At 47.8% G+C, this 16,209-nt stretch overlaps 6 protein-coding genes across 6 annotated transcripts; 2 read left to right on the top strand and 4 right to left on the bottom strand.

Moving 5' to 3' along the window:
- Positions 1 to 180: 180 nt before the first annotated feature.
- VFPPC_08200 (DNA repair and recombination protein RAD54) lies at positions 181 to 2,657 on the bottom strand (the record flags this gene model as incomplete). Its single annotated transcript, XM_018286949.1, has 2 exons — positions 181 to 2,590; positions 2,647 to 2,657. The coding sequence occupies 2 exons, from the start codon at positions 2,655 to 2,657 to the stop codon at positions 181 to 183; spliced, it is 2,421 nt and encodes an 806-aa protein (XP_018143758.1).
- Positions 2,658 to 3,532: 875 nt separating this feature from the next.
- VFPPC_08201 (ubiquitin carboxyl-terminal hydrolase 2) lies at positions 3,533 to 5,398 on the top strand (the record flags this gene model as incomplete). Its single annotated transcript, XM_018286950.1, has 6 exons — positions 3,533 to 3,617; positions 3,681 to 3,917; positions 3,974 to 4,084; positions 4,155 to 4,933; positions 4,989 to 5,222; positions 5,297 to 5,398. The coding sequence occupies 6 exons, from the start codon at positions 3,533 to 3,535 to the stop codon at positions 5,396 to 5,398; spliced, it is 1,548 nt and encodes a 515-aa protein (XP_018143759.1).
- Positions 5,399 to 6,630: 1,232 nt separating this feature from the next.
- VFPPC_17840 (hypothetical protein) lies at positions 6,631 to 6,801 on the bottom strand (the record flags this gene model as incomplete). Its single annotated transcript, XM_022429517.1, has 1 exon — positions 6,631 to 6,801. The coding sequence occupies one exon, from the start codon at positions 6,799 to 6,801 to the stop codon at positions 6,631 to 6,633; it is 171 nt and encodes a 56-aa protein (XP_022285429.1).
- A 979-nt stretch (positions 6,802 to 7,780) lies between these two features.
- VFPPC_08203 (NADH-ubiquinone oxidoreductase) lies at positions 7,781 to 9,354 on the bottom strand (the record flags this gene model as incomplete). Its single annotated transcript, XM_018286951.1, has 9 exons — positions 7,781 to 7,879; positions 7,936 to 8,271; positions 8,327 to 8,485; positions 8,549 to 8,690; positions 8,739 to 8,830; positions 8,893 to 8,987; positions 9,040 to 9,102; positions 9,155 to 9,168; positions 9,227 to 9,354. 9 exons carry the CDS (start codon positions 9,352 to 9,354, stop codon positions 7,781 to 7,783), a joined length of 1,128 nt encoding a protein of 375 aa, XP_018143760.1.
- Positions 9,355 to 9,895: 541 nt separating this feature from the next.
- On the top strand, positions 9,896 to 11,164 carry VFPPC_08204 (proteasome regulatory particle subunit (RpnI); the record flags this gene model as incomplete). The annotated part of the gene is made up of 3 exons (XM_018286952.1): positions 9,896 to 10,163; positions 10,226 to 10,461; positions 10,520 to 11,164. 3 exons carry the CDS (start codon positions 9,896 to 9,898, stop codon positions 11,162 to 11,164), a joined length of 1,149 nt encoding a protein of 382 aa, XP_018143761.1.
- A 303-nt stretch (positions 11,165 to 11,467) lies between these two features.
- VFPPC_08205 (rhomboid protein 2) lies at positions 11,468 to 13,457 on the bottom strand (the record flags this gene model as incomplete). Its single annotated transcript, XM_018286953.1, has 4 exons — positions 11,468 to 11,929; positions 12,010 to 12,869; positions 12,936 to 13,174; positions 13,240 to 13,457. The coding sequence occupies 4 exons, from the start codon at positions 13,455 to 13,457 to the stop codon at positions 11,468 to 11,470; spliced, it is 1,779 nt and encodes a 592-aa protein (XP_018143762.1).
- Positions 13,458 to 16,209: the final 2,752 nt, after the last annotated feature.

The raw sequence follows: 16,209 nt of genomic DNA on the forward strand, positions 1-16,209 counted from the left end.
AGCGACCACCAGGCAAAAAATTTGGTACCAAAGTGGGAACCGGTGGGACCCAATTTTCTGCGCCACCGATGGAGAGTCGAGATAGTGTGTACCCTTATTTTAAACATGGCTGTAGATGCTGTGGATAATTCACTCCTACTAATAATGTTACCGGCATCATTGTTACATGCAGATAAATGCCTAGTGCGATATATACTGGAAAACCGCTGAAACCTGTCCTAAGTCATACTCCTGTCTCAATAACAGGTCCTGAATTGCCTGCAGCCCACTGTTTACGAAGTGATTCCATGTGCTTGTATCTCCGTAAAGAATTGCTGGAGCCTTCACATGTTGTTTACCATCTGGCCTGCATCTCTTGCATTTGAATGTGTCATGTGTATCACTCGTGGTGTTGGGTCGATACTGGAATAACTCTCTGAGGCTGTCCAAGGAGAAATGTCTTTCAACATCCTCCGCCGAGTCAACAACGCAAGACGACAGACTTTGCTTATGCGATTGACGTTGAAAAATCTTCTCCTCAATGGTACCAGTTGCGATGAATCGATATACGAAGCAGTCTTTCTTTTGGCCATCACGCCAGACTCGAGCCAACGCTTGTTGGTCAGCCGCCGGGTTCCAGTCAGGATCGAAGAGAACCAAGCGGTTGGCACCAATCAGATTGATGCCACACCCGCCTGCCTTGCTGCTGAGCAAGAAAACAAATTCCTCGCCGTTTGGGTCGTTGAAGCGATCCACAAGCTTCTGGCGCTTGTTCACATTCATTGTGCCGTCAAGTCTGAGACATCCGTACTGTCGGGATCGGCATAGACGCTCAAAAAGGTCTAATGTCGACGTATAGTTGCTTATAAGCACGATTTTGTCATTCGTATCTTGGCGTATTCGCGCGAGCATTCTATCCAACACCATCATTTTCCCCGAGTATTCCGGCCGCACATCACGATCTCGGCCACGGGACTCCTTCGGTACGTACTCGGCAGGGAAACAGCTTTCAGATCCGGGGAGATCATCGCTCAAATTAAGCAGATCCGGATGATTGCATAGTTTCTTCAAGATGTTAATGGCTTTCAGGGGCTGACTTCCCTTTCCTCGGAGCAAAGCTTGGATGTCGGGGCTAGTAATGAAGTACTTGTACAGGTTCTCCTGAAATGAAGCCGCATTGCAAAACACCACATGCTCGTATTTGACTGGTAAATATTTCGACAAGATATCGTTCGTTCTGCGAATCAAGAATTTGTTGACCACTCCAAGAAGCTCCGAAGTGCATTCATCTCCCCGCTGGCGATCTGATTCGGAAGCGTCTGCATCACGCCCTCGGAGAATGGGGATCTCAAACCGTTTTCGGAACTCTAAGCGCGATCCTAGGAGACCCGGGTTGGCGAAACTCGTTAGAGAAAAGTACTCCGTCAGATCATTCTGAATGGGCGTTCCCGTTAGAATAACCCTCCGAGAAACATTCAGGCTATTCAAGGCACTAAACGTATTGCTGTCGCCATTCTTGAGCCGATGCCCTTCATCACAAAAGAGAAGACCGATTTTGGTATGCTTCAGCTCCTCCACATTCAGTCTTAGGGTTTCATACGACACAATGATGACCGGTCTAGTAACTGACCGACCAGATGCGATAGCCCATTGTCGGAGTTGTCTAGTCAATTCTTCTTTTGACGCCTTCCCATCAATAGCAAATGGCGTGATGGCATTCGGGCCAAGCCATTTGGTCAATTCGTTAGCCCAATTTTTGACCAAGCTTGCTGGGCAAACCACGATAGCTTTCTGAATTGTCGGCTTTCCAGCTTCAGGCGACTGTTTGAGCAGGGTCCACATGAGGGTGATGCATTGCAGTGTTTTACCTAGTCCCATTTCATCTGCCATAATGCAACCATTTGCCTTCTCTTCAATCATTCCCGTGACACAGCGATACATGAATTTGACACCTTCAACTTGATGTGGTCGAAGAATTTTGGCAAGTTTTGGGTCTAGAACAACGGGTACTTTCGACTCCTCGCTGCTGACTTTCTTCCTGATACCAAGAATTTCTGCCAAGCTTTTGTGCACAAGCGGGGCGTCTAGTTGCGGCTTTTGAGGGATCTCAGATGTGCTGGGCATTTGGGCTTGCCTCCTAATGTCAAGCTTTGCATCGATAGTTGGATCGTATAGTACGATTGCGAATTCGCCGCTGGGATCATGCAAGGGCTTCGGAGAAACTACTGCGCCTTGTCTCAAGCCCAACGTAGGAGGTGGCCTGTTTGGATTGTAGGATGAACTGCTTTTGTCTTTAAGAGGCACAGAGAACGCCTTGCTGAAGACAACGTGTTTCTCCTTCGGCTTGTATACTGGAAACCTATTGACGTCCCGGGTTGCAAGCGCTAGTCGATCACCGTTGGTGTAGAATCCGTCCTTCGGAGCATCGCCATCTGCCCCAGAGTAATCAACTCGTTTTCGTTTCCGTGATGGTCTTTCCAATGATGAAGTTCCGGTAGATGCAGTCCCGGGACATTTGAAAGGTTTGTGCAGTGCGCCAAGGGCCGCCGAAGCTCGCCGTTTGAAGTTTGGATGGCTCCGATTGTCAGTTGGCACAGACGGCGGCGATAATCTAATAATTTTGTCAATCGAAAAGGGTCAGGTGAACAATAGAGTCAGATTTCTTACTTGGGGGCCATGTCTGCTCGAGTCCTCTCTCTGATATGTTGCCGTGTCGTTTGAGAGGTTCGTTCGCGTGTGCCGTAACAGAATTTGGTCAAGATCGCGTTTGACGCGTTCGGTCCAGTCACGTTGGCACGTGATTTCAAACATGATTGTGTTGATTTGTCTCAACATTTGCAGAGAAGCTGGCGTTGATAAAATACAGTAAACTGAACTCAGAAGTTACATGGATGTAATTAGATAGCTCTACAACACAGTGGCTCTTGACTTTTAAACGTGCAAGCTTGATTTTGGTTCTCCGCGAGAATGCATGACAGCGAGGACTGAATCTATGCTACTTGAAAAGCAGCATCCAGTCGACTCCACACACTGGGGTGCTTATCAACAAGCTAATCAGTTATCGATTGCTAGTTCCTGGAGTCTATGGCCAACCCTCCAGCGACATTCAATTCCAGCAGTTCTGAGCGATACCCTCGGTTTGAGAATAAAAGCGGGAAGCAAGCACACAACCTTCAACGAAGGGTAACTTCTCGAGTGACCGAGCCCGCTCAACGAATCAGCCACTAGTTCTGTTTTATTCGCCTCGCCTCCAGCCTTTTGATACCCTTTTTGGCCAGTAAGCCTCCAAAGAAAGACACTCGAAACTTGCTGCATTCATTGGATGCCAAGCAGCGCTCGTCAGTAAGTGAAAGAATGTTCGTCATAGGAGCTGTGGTTTCGGCTAATAGACTGACCACAAGGACAGCCGATTTTACCAAAACCTCTGGGCGGACGAGTTGCCGAGATTGTGGAACTGCTACAAGGTTACCACACAAACTGTTGCAGGATCATAAGACAATACATCCTTTGACCTGGTAATACCAAGCTATTTGCTTCAATACGGTGCTTCACCATGTCCACGCGTCCAACGACCCCGGCGTCTCCAAAGAATGCGAAAGTCAAGTCACCTGTGCCTGGCATACCGATGTTTGGGTGTGGTAAGAATAGCGCCGTGATTCGGGGGCATACATCTCTTCTTAAGTCTCCTAACTGGTGGATAGAACATGTTCAGCTTCTATTGTCTCAGGGACAAGAGGTCATGAATAGTTCGATCGCACATTACAAAATGATTCTTCGTGGCATCTTTGACTCGACGCCAATCGTGCCCCAGACCTCAACCAACCAGGACGGCCGGCCGATTACATCGTTAACATCGAACTACCTCTGTCTCCAATGTCCAACTACCGTTACCGAAGACGACCGCCTCAGGCATGGAACGAAGAAGTCACACCGGTTTTGTAGGCTAAAAGTTGTGCGGCAAGGATGGGTCATGGCTTTGCTGACTTAGTACCAGACGTGGATTCACGGAGCGGATCTCTGTATTGCCAGATATGCGATGATCTCGTATGGGATCCCACATTAGAGGAGCTTCGAGTACGCAAGATTGGGACAGGCTCCTTCTCCGGTTGGTTCCATGGCTTTGACGTCATTCTCAAAAGCGTTCTAACAATAACTAACCTTGCTGTATTGTTAAGGACGCAAGAGAAAACACGACGAACTATTCACTGATTCAATTAAAGACGATCCTCGCTACATTAGTTCTAACACAACAACGGCGTCTTGTCGAGCTAATGGCCTGCGAGGTATTTACAATGCAGGGGCTACTTGCTATCAAAATGTTGTGCTTCAAAGTTTTCTGCATAATCCACTGCTACGCAACTTCTATCTCAGTGATGGCCACCAGAGCAACGACTGTACTGTTTCGCATTGCTTAAGTTGCGCAATGGATGATATGTTTCAAGACTTTTATGCACTAGAAAATACAAACGGCTACACCGCCGCCAACATACTATCAGGCTTCTGGATTTCAGAGAAGAAAGCGTTTGAGAATCTTGTCACTACAAAAGAACAAGATGCACATGAGTTTTTCCAGTTTCTTGCTGAGGAATTACATGAGCGCAATGGCGACGGGAAACGACCAGAGAGCGGCTCTGAACACAGCTGCAACTGTATTATTCACCAAACGTTTTATGGCAAGATGCAGACAACAACGAGTTGCCAGAATTGTAAAGGAACTACAAACACGGTGCAATCATTCCTGGACCTTAGTTTGGGGCTCGACACTTTGATGCAGCGGAAAGCAAAGAAGACCGGACAGAAAGCACCAGTTTTGACTTTGAATGACTGCCTCGATGAAGAATATGTCAAATTCGACAAATGCGAATACAGATGCCACAGCTGCTCATCCACTCAACAGGCAAAGCGATACACAAGCATCAAAAGACTGCCGAACGTGTTGTCTGTGCAACTGAAGGTCTCATCTTGTCCTATCTCTCAGTTCGTAATTCATGGCTAATACGTCCATTTAGCGTTTTGAATATAAACAGGGCAGACATGATCGAGCCGCATCTAAGATTGACCATGCCGTCCAGTTTCCGTTACAACTCAACATGCTGCCATACACAAATCGAGTTCGCAACCGGGACAACCGTGAGAGTCTGGAACTAGAGAGATCCTGCATGTACGATCTATTGAGTGTTATAGTACACGTTGGAGAAATTGAAACCGGACACTACGTATCGTACTGTCGAGTTGGCGACCAGGTAAGAGTGGTCTGTTCAAGACTAAGAAACTTTTCGCCCTGTTATCAGAAACTAAGATCTTCATTATGTGATAGTGGTTCAAATTCAACGATCACAAAGTGGAATTGGCCACAATTTCAGAAGTTTTGGGGGCGCAAGCTTATTTGCTGTTTTATATTATACGCTCTCTAGCCTAATATGACGGTAATCGGCTCATGTGTCCTTGGTAGCCAGTTGAGGGCAACACTTGAATGAGACTTTGTTAATGTAGTCCTGAAGGGCGCAATCCTGATAGAATAATACATCCTCCGAATACGGTGTCAATGGGATCGCCATAAGTATAATTAACATCCGTTCCGTGTCCTTGAAACAAGTCATGTCCATAGATCTGGCAGTGTCCTCGGGGTCTGGTCTCATCAGGCCATCCTTCCCACCAAATCCCATGCCGAGTTGAAAGAGGCAACAGGAGGGGACGAAAATGAGGACAGCTGCTTCTTGTGGCTCCCGCAGAGAGACAATGGAGACTAGGTTTTCCAAACCCAAGACGAGCATTCGAAATTTGCATAACAATAAAACTCATTGCTCAACCCTTTCGCATGTGTTGGCTCCCAAGTCGTGGTGCGTACGCCCAACTGTCGGTAAACTCTGGTTACAACCTGCTCCATCCGTTCACCAGTGCAAACGATGACTCGTGGTTTGGTGGAGTCTGATCCAGTAGGCCTTAAGAGCCACCTAGCAGTAATTGCAGCTATTAAGGCGATATGCATAGTTAGAAGCACAGGAACGATTGTATGTTAGAATTGGAGTTGGGGAAGGGGAAAGCAAAGCAGCGCCTCACTACACACCTTTGGTCTGGCAGTCTTCGCTTAGAAACGGCGGATCGCATATGATACAGTCCAGACTGCCTTTCAGCCTGTCTGCGCTGTATGTCAACTTCGCTTTCTGACAGTACATGTGCTCAACCTGGGAGGCCACAGGCTAAAATAAAAGATAATATGAAGTCCGAGGTGGAAAGGCGACGATGGCCATGGCCTTACCTGGAAGCTTCAACGGCTGTTGGAAGTCATAGTAAACAAATTCGGGGAATAGTTCGAACCGACTGTCATGTTCAAGGAGAGTGAGCTCTGGACGATCAGTTTTCGGTAGATGCCGCTGCGTGGACAAAACCCCAACCGCCACGGCAATTAGCCGTGGCAGAATTGGGATGCATGGTAAGCTATCATGTTTTCAAAGGTCTGACTGAGTGGTCAATGAGAGCAAGAAAACTCACTAATATATTTCGAAGTGCAACAAACACACTAGGCGCGGAAACGACACCAATGTGTGTTTTGTTGGTAGCTCCTTCCAACAATTGGTTGGCCAATATTTCCGCTGTTTCATCAGAATACTACAATGTCATGATTCAACGGATACGTAGATTAGTCATATGTCAGACGGTCTCTACATGCGTGTGTAGATAATATTGCCAACATGCAGGTTGGTCAAGCTTTGCGCTGGCTGTCGAGGAAGTAAGACAGACAAACTGCCGAGGGAAACAAACATACCCAAAACTGTGATTCATTCCAATCTTCTGTGAAAGCTTGCATAGACAACTGGGCATCTTCTTCGGCCTGGGCTTTCAGCTCATTGAATTTGGTCTGGTGAGCATCTCTTTCAGCGTTAAATTCCGCCAAAGCCGCAAGGGCGTGTGCCGAAAGAGTCCTAATTCGGGTAAAATCTTGTCAGGAGGGAGATATGGAGCAAGAGGTTGAAGGGACGCAAGGTCTCACACTGGCTCATTATCCTCTCCTGCCATGATATCGGGACCAAGATACAAAATAGAAACAGCGATAATCTACGGCGAGTTCAACCCCATTAACGACAGCTCATGATGTACGCAGTGGCTCAGCTTGGCACTCGAGAATCATTTGGTTTGATCTCACTTGGAGAGTTTTGAGGCGCCCTCCACCCATCCCCCAAATTTGTGGGGCTCACAGCTAAAGATTCAATGTTAGTCTGGTCGATACCTTACACAGGCAATTTCGCAGCTGTCATCGTTGGGGCCTGACTTGAGCTCCTGGGCACATAGTATTGGCTAGAACACTTCAGGCTTTTGTTTTCAGATTTTCTGGACGTGTACGGACTAGGGAGTATACGGAGTATTTGGCCTCGAGTTGGCACACAAATAACCGGAGACCTTGCCAACTATTATTCGCCCCCTAAACAGCTGCCTTGGATATTATCTGCGACAGCGTTCGAAGCCTTCCGTCTTGCAATCCAACTATCCAAGTGGCCCTTATTAACGCTTTTTGTTTCGAGGTGAATGATGCCATGGGGGATTTGAAATTATAACTGCAGGAAATCACACTGATTTTTACCCTGAGTTTCGCACTGTCAAAGGAAGAAGTCTAACTCTGACAAACAAGATGAAACTGTACAAAACAAACGTGACATGAGAACCTGTCCGAGAGCTGTCTTATATACATGCCTTCCCGCTGGGAAGTCCTCCAATACATTTCACGCTCTTCACAGCGACTCTAGTCAGTCACCCTCAAGTGCATCGAAGAATCTTGCTCTTCATCCACTGGTCAAATACTAAATTACAATTCATCAAGTACATGGATATACTTCTTGTCTTCCCTCTTCTCCTTTTCTGTTGCAGGGGGGAGATCGTAGTAGTTCTGGCTTCTAAATCCTTGCTGGACAGGGTTTAGTTTAAAGGTAATTCGTAACTAAATGTTATGGGAGCACTTACTAGGTAGTGGTACGTGAAGTTTGCGATGTCTCCCGGTTCAATACCAAGATCTTTGAATGTTTTGGCTGTGGGGTCAATGACCTGGTCCATGAACTCGCGCTCAACTTCATCGGCCGACATCGTGTGCCACCACAGCGCTTTATTCAGCAATCCAGCAATCGGCTTCAGTACCGCCTTAGGAACGTTTATATGCCGCCTCTGCTTGAATATCTCTTTATCCACCATGGTGGCAATTTGCCCCATGCTATACTCTTTGGGCCCGTACAATTCGAATGTCTGCCCAACAGTAGAATCATCATAGAGCATTTTCTCCAACGCAGCCCCGACATCAATCGACTTAAAACGAGTCATTAGCTGTAATCGATTTGGTGCAGGTATAATACCAACTAACATGAACCGGTCTGAATTTTTCCTGCATATTATTGGCGGTGAACAGGTTGAGAACAGACGCAAGCTTAAGGAGCAGGTTGTCTTCGAAGCCGAACATGGGTGCCGGCCTAACAAGTGTGGCTTCCGGGAAAATACTCCTAGCCACATGCTCACCTCGAGCCTGAAGCAAATAGCGTGAGTTAAAACGATCTTGCTAATCGAAACAAATGAGTGATAAACAGACCTTTGTAGAATAAAACTCCGAGGTTGATTGTAACATAGCGCTATGAGAAGAAACGTGGATGTATCTGTCAACATCGTACTTCGCGGCCGCTTCAACAATACGCTCAGTTCCCTCTACGTGGACATCTTCAAGCGAAAAGTTCCTACTCGAATTAGCGATAACGATACGTACGCTGCATTTGAGATCCTACTTCGTGGGATAGTCTCGTCCGATCAAGTTGTAGACGACATCGGAATGGCGGATGCTTGCTTCTATGGATGGTGTATTGCGAAGGTCATATTCCTAGTTCCATGTTACTTGGTGAGATTCATCGTCGATGAAACGGAAAACGAGGCTCGACGCACGACAAAGACGATTCGACCGAGGTCACCAGTTACTTTCAAGTGTCGTTTGGTCATTTCTTCGCGAAAAGGTACAACAACTGTGCATCCCTGGCGTGCTTCGCAGAATTAGCATATACAGGGCTTAGAAAATGCACCCATCAAACATACCTAAGCGGTTGACAATATATCGACCCAATTGGCCAGTTGCGCCAAAAACGGTTGCCGTGTGACCTAACTAGTTTGTGAGCAGTGCAATCACTACGGGAGGAATTCGGCTAGCTACCTCCAAGGGACGATCTGGAGGTGAGAAAATCATCAGCAGGGTAAGTTTGACGGGTTCGGCATGAGAACTAACCGTCCACCCTCAACCCGAAGGATAGGCTTCCCGGTTCTCGTAATTGAGATATCCGAAACGAAACGTCGGCCAATTGCATTGGGAGTGGCTCGACGCGCTGACCGCGCAGCGTACAAGGAGTAGGACATCTCTGCAGTTCGTTCGCACGGGTGAGAGAAGTGGCTGCCCTCCTCGCTCGGATTTGAAGTCTGCACAATCGTTGCTGTCTTCCAGAGTTGTCGAGAGCAACCGCACATTGAAATTGATTGGGGACGGAGATGCCATCACGTGTATGATCACGAGACGAGTACTTTTGGTATGAGAACCTTGCCTACCGTAGGTACCTAGTAGCTGGGCAGTCAGCTGCAGGCACGGACCATACCCACATGCATGCACGTAAAACCAGTGCATGTAGCCAGTTACCTACCAGCCAGCTTATCAGGCTACTAGTGGCCGCGTCGATTGGCAGATCCGAGCTTCTATTTGCGACTGCCGCCCGTATCCCTCCTCTGCAAATACAGCACCATCATCTTTCATTCTAGCACCACAGTCGACGGGCATAAGCCTCAGTACCGCATAATCCCAATCAAATTCGCTCTGAATATTCGAACGGCCACCTTATCACCCTGAGATAACTCGTTTGTCGCAGCCAACCGACACTACGGACACGAATCGTTGCTTCAAAGCACCATGGCAGTCGACTCGATCCCAGATTTCCTTGCAGAGCAAAGAGAAAAAGCGCCAGAAGATCTACAGCCCCTTATTCTCGATTTGGAGACATTCTGGGAGCGCAAATTGTGGCACCAGCTCACTGATACGCTGGTTGAATTCTTCAACAAGCCTGAGAGTGCATCTCAGCGCCTTGCATTCTATAAGGTGTTCATCCTGAAGTTCGCCGATAAAATCAACCAGCTCAAGCTGGTAGACCTCGCATTGAAAGCAGCAACGCAGTGTAAGGGTATGTCTATTTAGACGCAATTCCATTCAGCGACCGCGCGCCGTCACTAATACTTCGTGCAGATGACCAAGAGCGTCTTTCGTTTTTCCTATCTGTGGTGAAGAAAGTCGACAATGATACATCCCAGGACGCTCTCGTATTCGCTTCCGTTGCTGTGTCTCGCGTGAAGCTGAGCCTCAACAAGCTGGATGATGCACGACGAGACCTAGACGCATCAGAGAAGATACTCGACGGTTTCGATTCGGTGGAGACAGTCGTCCACGCAGCATTTTATGATGCCAACGCCAGCTATTATCAAGTAAGGATATTTCGAAAGGAGAGGCTCTGCTTGTAGTAGCTAACCATTCGCGTGACAGAGGAAAATGGATTTTGCAAATTACTATAGGACTTCACTCCTCTACTTGGCGTGTATCGATTTGTCCTCGCTTTCGGATGAAGAGCGCCACAGGCGAGCTTACTATCTAAGTGTGGCGGCGTTAGTGTCAAGCAGCATCTACAACTTTGGAGAGCTGCTGTTGCACCCGATTCTCGATTCCCTTGCCCAGAGTGAGGACGATGCCTGGCTGCGCGAGCTGTTGTTCGCATTTAACCGAGGAGATCTTGTCGCGTTCGACGCTCTGTCCGACAACATCGCATCCAACAAGCTGCTTGACGAGCATTCCACACACCTACGGCAGAAGATTTATCTCGCGGCTCTCACCGAAGCCGTCTTCCGGCGTCCTCCTCACGACCGCACAATGACATTCGCCACCATTTCACAGGAGACAAACGTTCAGCAAAAGGAGATTGAACATCTAATTATGAAGGCTCTTAGTCTTGGTCTGCTTCGGGGGACAATTGACCAAGTGGATGAAATTGCCCACATTACGTGGGTACAACCCAAAGTCCTTGACATGAAGCAAATCGGCAACATGCGTCAACGTCTCCTTGATTGGGACTTCAACGTTAACCAGCTTGGTAATTGGATCGAGACTGCTGGAAAGGATGTCTGGGCGGCATAAACTGCCCATCCATTCTTCCAGCGGTGGTTTGTTGCGTTGAATGTTGAACTAGCCCTCACCAAACCTCAAGGGGATCATTGCTGGCGGGCGGCGTCATGGCATTAGGTATATCCTGAAGCGAATTTCTTGGGCTGTATTTCGCCGTTCCTTTACAAGCTGCTAGAGCAGAGACCATAGACAGGCAAGTTTGCGCCGATAATAACACATGTATATTAAGGGAGCAATCACAACTATTTGGTTCGCGACAGCTCGCACACGTGATCGAATGTTGTATACGCACGCACGTTCGTGAATATACAAAACTTAGACTGAAGTTGCGCCCAAAAGATTTATCATGGCAACTAGCCAGGCCGGCCACCAGATGCACCAAATCACGATAGGCGTATACATAGCCCACACGTTCCAACCAAAACTAGCTTCCTGCAAGAATTCCGCCACAGTCAACCCAGCGACGTAGGCTGCTGAGGAAACCACCACAGGTGGCGCTACCGTACTGAGCAGTCCAGCAACACAATATTTGGAAAGGATGGTCTTGCAAGGCTGTATAAATGTCAATGGACTGGCAATAACACCGACTAGAAATGCCAATGAGAAGTTCAGAGTAGCCAATGTCGCCAATGCCATTCCAAGAACGAGCAAGGACAGTGATTTGGTCAGCAAAAAGAGTTGAGCTCCATGCTTGAAAGAAGCAGGGAGGAAATATGATATAATCGACGGAAGCAAAGCAGAGAAGCAAGTGAAGATGGCGAACGATGTCGGAAGAACCTATGATTATTAACGATATGTTAGTAGCAGAAGTAGTGTGTGGGTTGCCATTCAATGGACGTATTCACGGGAACACTGACCTTTGCAGACACAGTATTGAAGACGAAAAGAGGCACAATAGATGCAGCATGGCAGCCTGCCACAATTCCCAGGGGAATAGAAAGATCACGCTCACTAGGAGTGATACTTTGCTGTACTCTTGGAGGCTGGTTCCGTTTTGATTCTTCCTCTTTAAATTGCTCAGGGGATGCTGCACTTCCAATTTGGACTGCTTTGGCCGGCTGCCCGCTCTTTACCCAGAGGAAAATAGCCATAATCGTAAAATTGGCGGCCAGGAGCATGGCGCTTGGGAGATATGTGCCAATACTAACAAACCGGTCTCTTTGCATTAGCAGGTAGAAGAAAAAACTCTGATGAAGGTGCTCCAGCAAATTGTTCAAGCTTCGGAATGTACCCTCTATAACACGTCCCATGGCCATTTCGTCATGCCACCCTTCGCCATACGGTTGCAGCGTCACAGCATCAACGTGATACGGGATGAAGCTGCTATGGGGACCAGCACAGATGCCCAGTCCTTGCTTCAACATTCCCCGCAACATGGTCGTGAGGCGATCTCGGTAAGAGTCATCGTGATGCTGCATACCTTGTATGGCTGTGTGCATTCCCATTTGCCCTCCCGCAATGTTAACGACGGAGTTGATGAGGTCAAGGTTGGGCAATTGCCCGTTAGTCCCATCGTAGATGATGTGTACCCCTTCAAATCGCTGATTGAGGGTATAGTCGATAGCGATTGCGCCTTGCAGAGCTCCAGATTTCAACGGCAACGATGCAACACTGCTGGGTTTGTGGCTATCATGATAGGCATCTACCCAGGCTTGAGTTCCAGCTCGACTATCAGGTGGCAGAAGTATTATTATGTCTTTTGACCAAAGCGACCAACCTGTCCGTCGTATTAGCTCTCAAGTCACTTTGTCCCTCCCAGGGTGCTCAATCATAGTTAACGTACGTTTGAAGTACCTGGCGAGCGTGAGGGCCAGAGCAACACCGTTGGCATTGAACAAGCCATTGACGCCAGTCCACCCAGCCACCAGAACTATCGCCTCGGTAGCATCTCCCCTGGGAGCTTGCAATATTCCGTAAATGTTCTCACCACCGTACCGTTCCCCGGCAGAAAAGTAGGTGTAGTTCTGTCTTCCAACCTTGATACCGGCGGCACCAAGGACTAGCTCGAGGTGGTTGTTGATCCTGCGGTCATCAGTTTCTGGCCCTCTCGTTGAATTATCTCTCCTGCACTCCAAGACTCAACTCACTCGTGATTGCTCTTTCCAGCCAAGCTGTCGAGTTCCTTTCTATAGGCTCTGAAAATGTTTTGCTCGCTGCCCCCAAAATATGTGTGCACCTGGCCAGGCAGCAGGGCATTCTCGGAAATATAGGTGCGTCGCGAGTAATTGTCAAGAGGTAGCAAAACGAGCCAGAGAATTCCGACTAGAACACATACTAGCGAGAGATAGGGCGGTAGTTTGAGCATACGCGGATCCCGCCGCAAGGACAATGCTGATGCTGAGGCCACCGGGTTCCTTGTTAGTGGTGTGCTGCACCTTGAGAAACGTGTCCAAACAAACGGCATTTAAAGAAATCAAACATAATACACTTACACAGCAACCTTGACATGCCCGCGGTTGGCGCTCAGGGGAGCTACTACTTTGCAGGAAGCGATACCGAGCGCTCAGGTTGGCTTCTGAGTTGACGTCGACTTTCCATTACCTGGCGCACAGCCGGCTCGAAACACGTTTGACGCGACAGGTGGCTTTTGGTAATTACCTGCCTACCTAATCCGTACCTAGGTAGGTACCTAATAGGTTTTGGTGCGTACGCACTTATGTAGGTACCTTGGTAGTTGCACATACCGGGGCTTTGCAAGCGGGTCTCAGTGTGCCACTTCCTCCTGGTGTTCTTTTTTCCCTTGCTGTGGAGTCTACAAAGTTGGTTGGCTGCACTTGAACAGTCTGGTTGATGCCAGCAATCTCCACGGACTCGGAACAGCATTACTCCACGCTAGTCTTGGGACAACAGGCAGCTTGAACCTCAACAGCGAAACAGGATCAGGAGGTAATGGTTGATCGCACCGAGCGTTCTCCTTGACTTTCTGACCGAGACCTCCTTTGCCCTGGGCAGCCTTCCTCCTGGCTTCAATACTCCCAATCTCGAATTTAGAATTCGACCACAAACGGACGAACAGTCGCGATGCCCGGGATTCGGGGCTTCAGCACTTTACGTGCTCGGTCATATATTTTCCGACTGCCGCTATTCACTCGAGCAATCATACTGGCCATCCTTACATTCTGGCTACTTGGCATTCCGTCCGCGTGGAACTTGCGTCAATGGGGTTCCTTGATACCAGACAAGGTCACGTTCGCAACTGGTAAGGCAGAGTTTCCACACGTGTTGTAATGGCACATTGCCACGTCTAACATTACTTCATAGCATACAGATTATCAACTTTCCCACTTATCCATCTTAACGTTATTCACGTCGTGCTCAATTTGGTCGCGTTGACCCCTTTGATGGAACGGTTCGAAAATGAATATGGTACACTTACCAGCCTAGCCCTATTTTTTGGACGTAGGTAGCACGCACGCGTTTGCATTCAGGCAACGAGGAAAATTTTTGACTGAGATCGTGCAGCGTTGACCACAGTTCCGGCCCTTCTATACGTCGTCATCGAATTGGGTATTCTTAGAACCAATAATGCCGTTATGGGAGCAAGGTAACGTCGTCCCGCTTGGATAGCTCATGAAGCTTTGGGGAGAGGCTGACAGCATATCCAAACAAAGTGTATGGGTCTTCCTGCTTCTTGGAATGGAAGCCATTCGAACATACCGCTCGAACCCGCACCTAGTCATTGGCACATATCATATCCCGACGTGGACAACACCGCTGCTTATGATATTTGTCGTGGCAGCGTTGATACCGAATACTAGCCTTTTGGGGCACCTGTGTGGTGTGGCCGTAGGATACATATGTAAGCCAACCAAGAACATGTGAATGCGGAACCAAAATGAGCTAATAATACTACTCCTCTGTAGGTGGCATTGGATACCTCAAGTTCATCGCACCCCCAGAATGGGCCTTGAGGTGGATAGAAACTCGTCTAAATTTACTGGCTGTTCTTCCGCACTATGTGAGTGTAGACCAAAAGACTTACGGCCGATTTGGTGTCTTGCCATCAACAACAAGATCTGGAGGTAGCAATGCCACAGAGCTACTGGGCAGCACCCAGCGGCTTGGTCCTTAAACTACCTTTGGGCTATTGGGCGCAATCCATCCTTTACATTCTTGTAAGATGATTACTGTACAACAGGTGCATGTGTAGCATAGGTGTGATCCAGCGGGTTGGGGGAAATGCATATACCGTGGAGTTTTTAGGCAATATTTTCTGTGTAGGATAACGCTAGCGTGACTGCCTCGGATCAAGCGGGCCCTCTCGTGCATTATAATTGGGAATCTAGATACTTCGGTGAAACACCAAAAATGGTTTCTCGTCTAGGTCTTGTCGTTTGAAGCATGGTCAAAACACACAAGACATAAAATGACGGGCGCCCGGATGATCAATGCCCCGTTCTGAGCCTCGCATTTATTGTGCATTACATATTGCACTACATTCTAAAAGCAGCTTGTGACTTGTAACAATTCAATCACTTACATAGGTGAATTTTGGGAATGTGGTTATGACAGCTTTACGCTTAAGTCGACAGACGTGACATGGAAAGCAAGGCAGGGTGGATCATTGCCATATGAAATTCTTAATTGCAATATTAACTTCTACGCATACGGTGTATATGTCTGGCAGGGCAAATTTGTTTACGTCCTCTACCCAAGGCATTTTAACACTAGAAATATCTTTCCTTGCCCAATTTGGGGTGTGGTTGTATGAGGGTATCGCCCGCTCATAACTACATCATGATATCATACATGTGCGTTACATTGACTACTAAGTAGGTAGGTAGATAATTAATATCCTGTACCCTTATGGTCAAAATCGACAGGCAGGAACAGCCACTCGGTAGTAACAAAACATCCCCGGCAAATCACTAATTTGTAAAGCACTCCTGTTGTATAAGCAGTTTACTCACTTTACAGCTGTGCTCTGATCTCAACCTGGGAATGTGAATGAAGAGCGCGGAGAAGTGCAGGTGGATGTCTCGACGAAAATCCACGTAGTCAAGGACGAGTAGTGCAGCGGGCAATATGACAGGCCTATTAATTATTGTTGTCTGTCG

This window comes from Pochonia chlamydosporia, chromosome 4 (genome assembly GCF_001653235.2).
Source record: "Pochonia chlamydosporia 170 chromosome 4, whole genome shotgun sequence".
Lineage (NCBI taxonomy): Eukaryota > Fungi > Ascomycota > Sordariomycetes > Hypocreales > Clavicipitaceae > Pochonia > Pochonia chlamydosporia.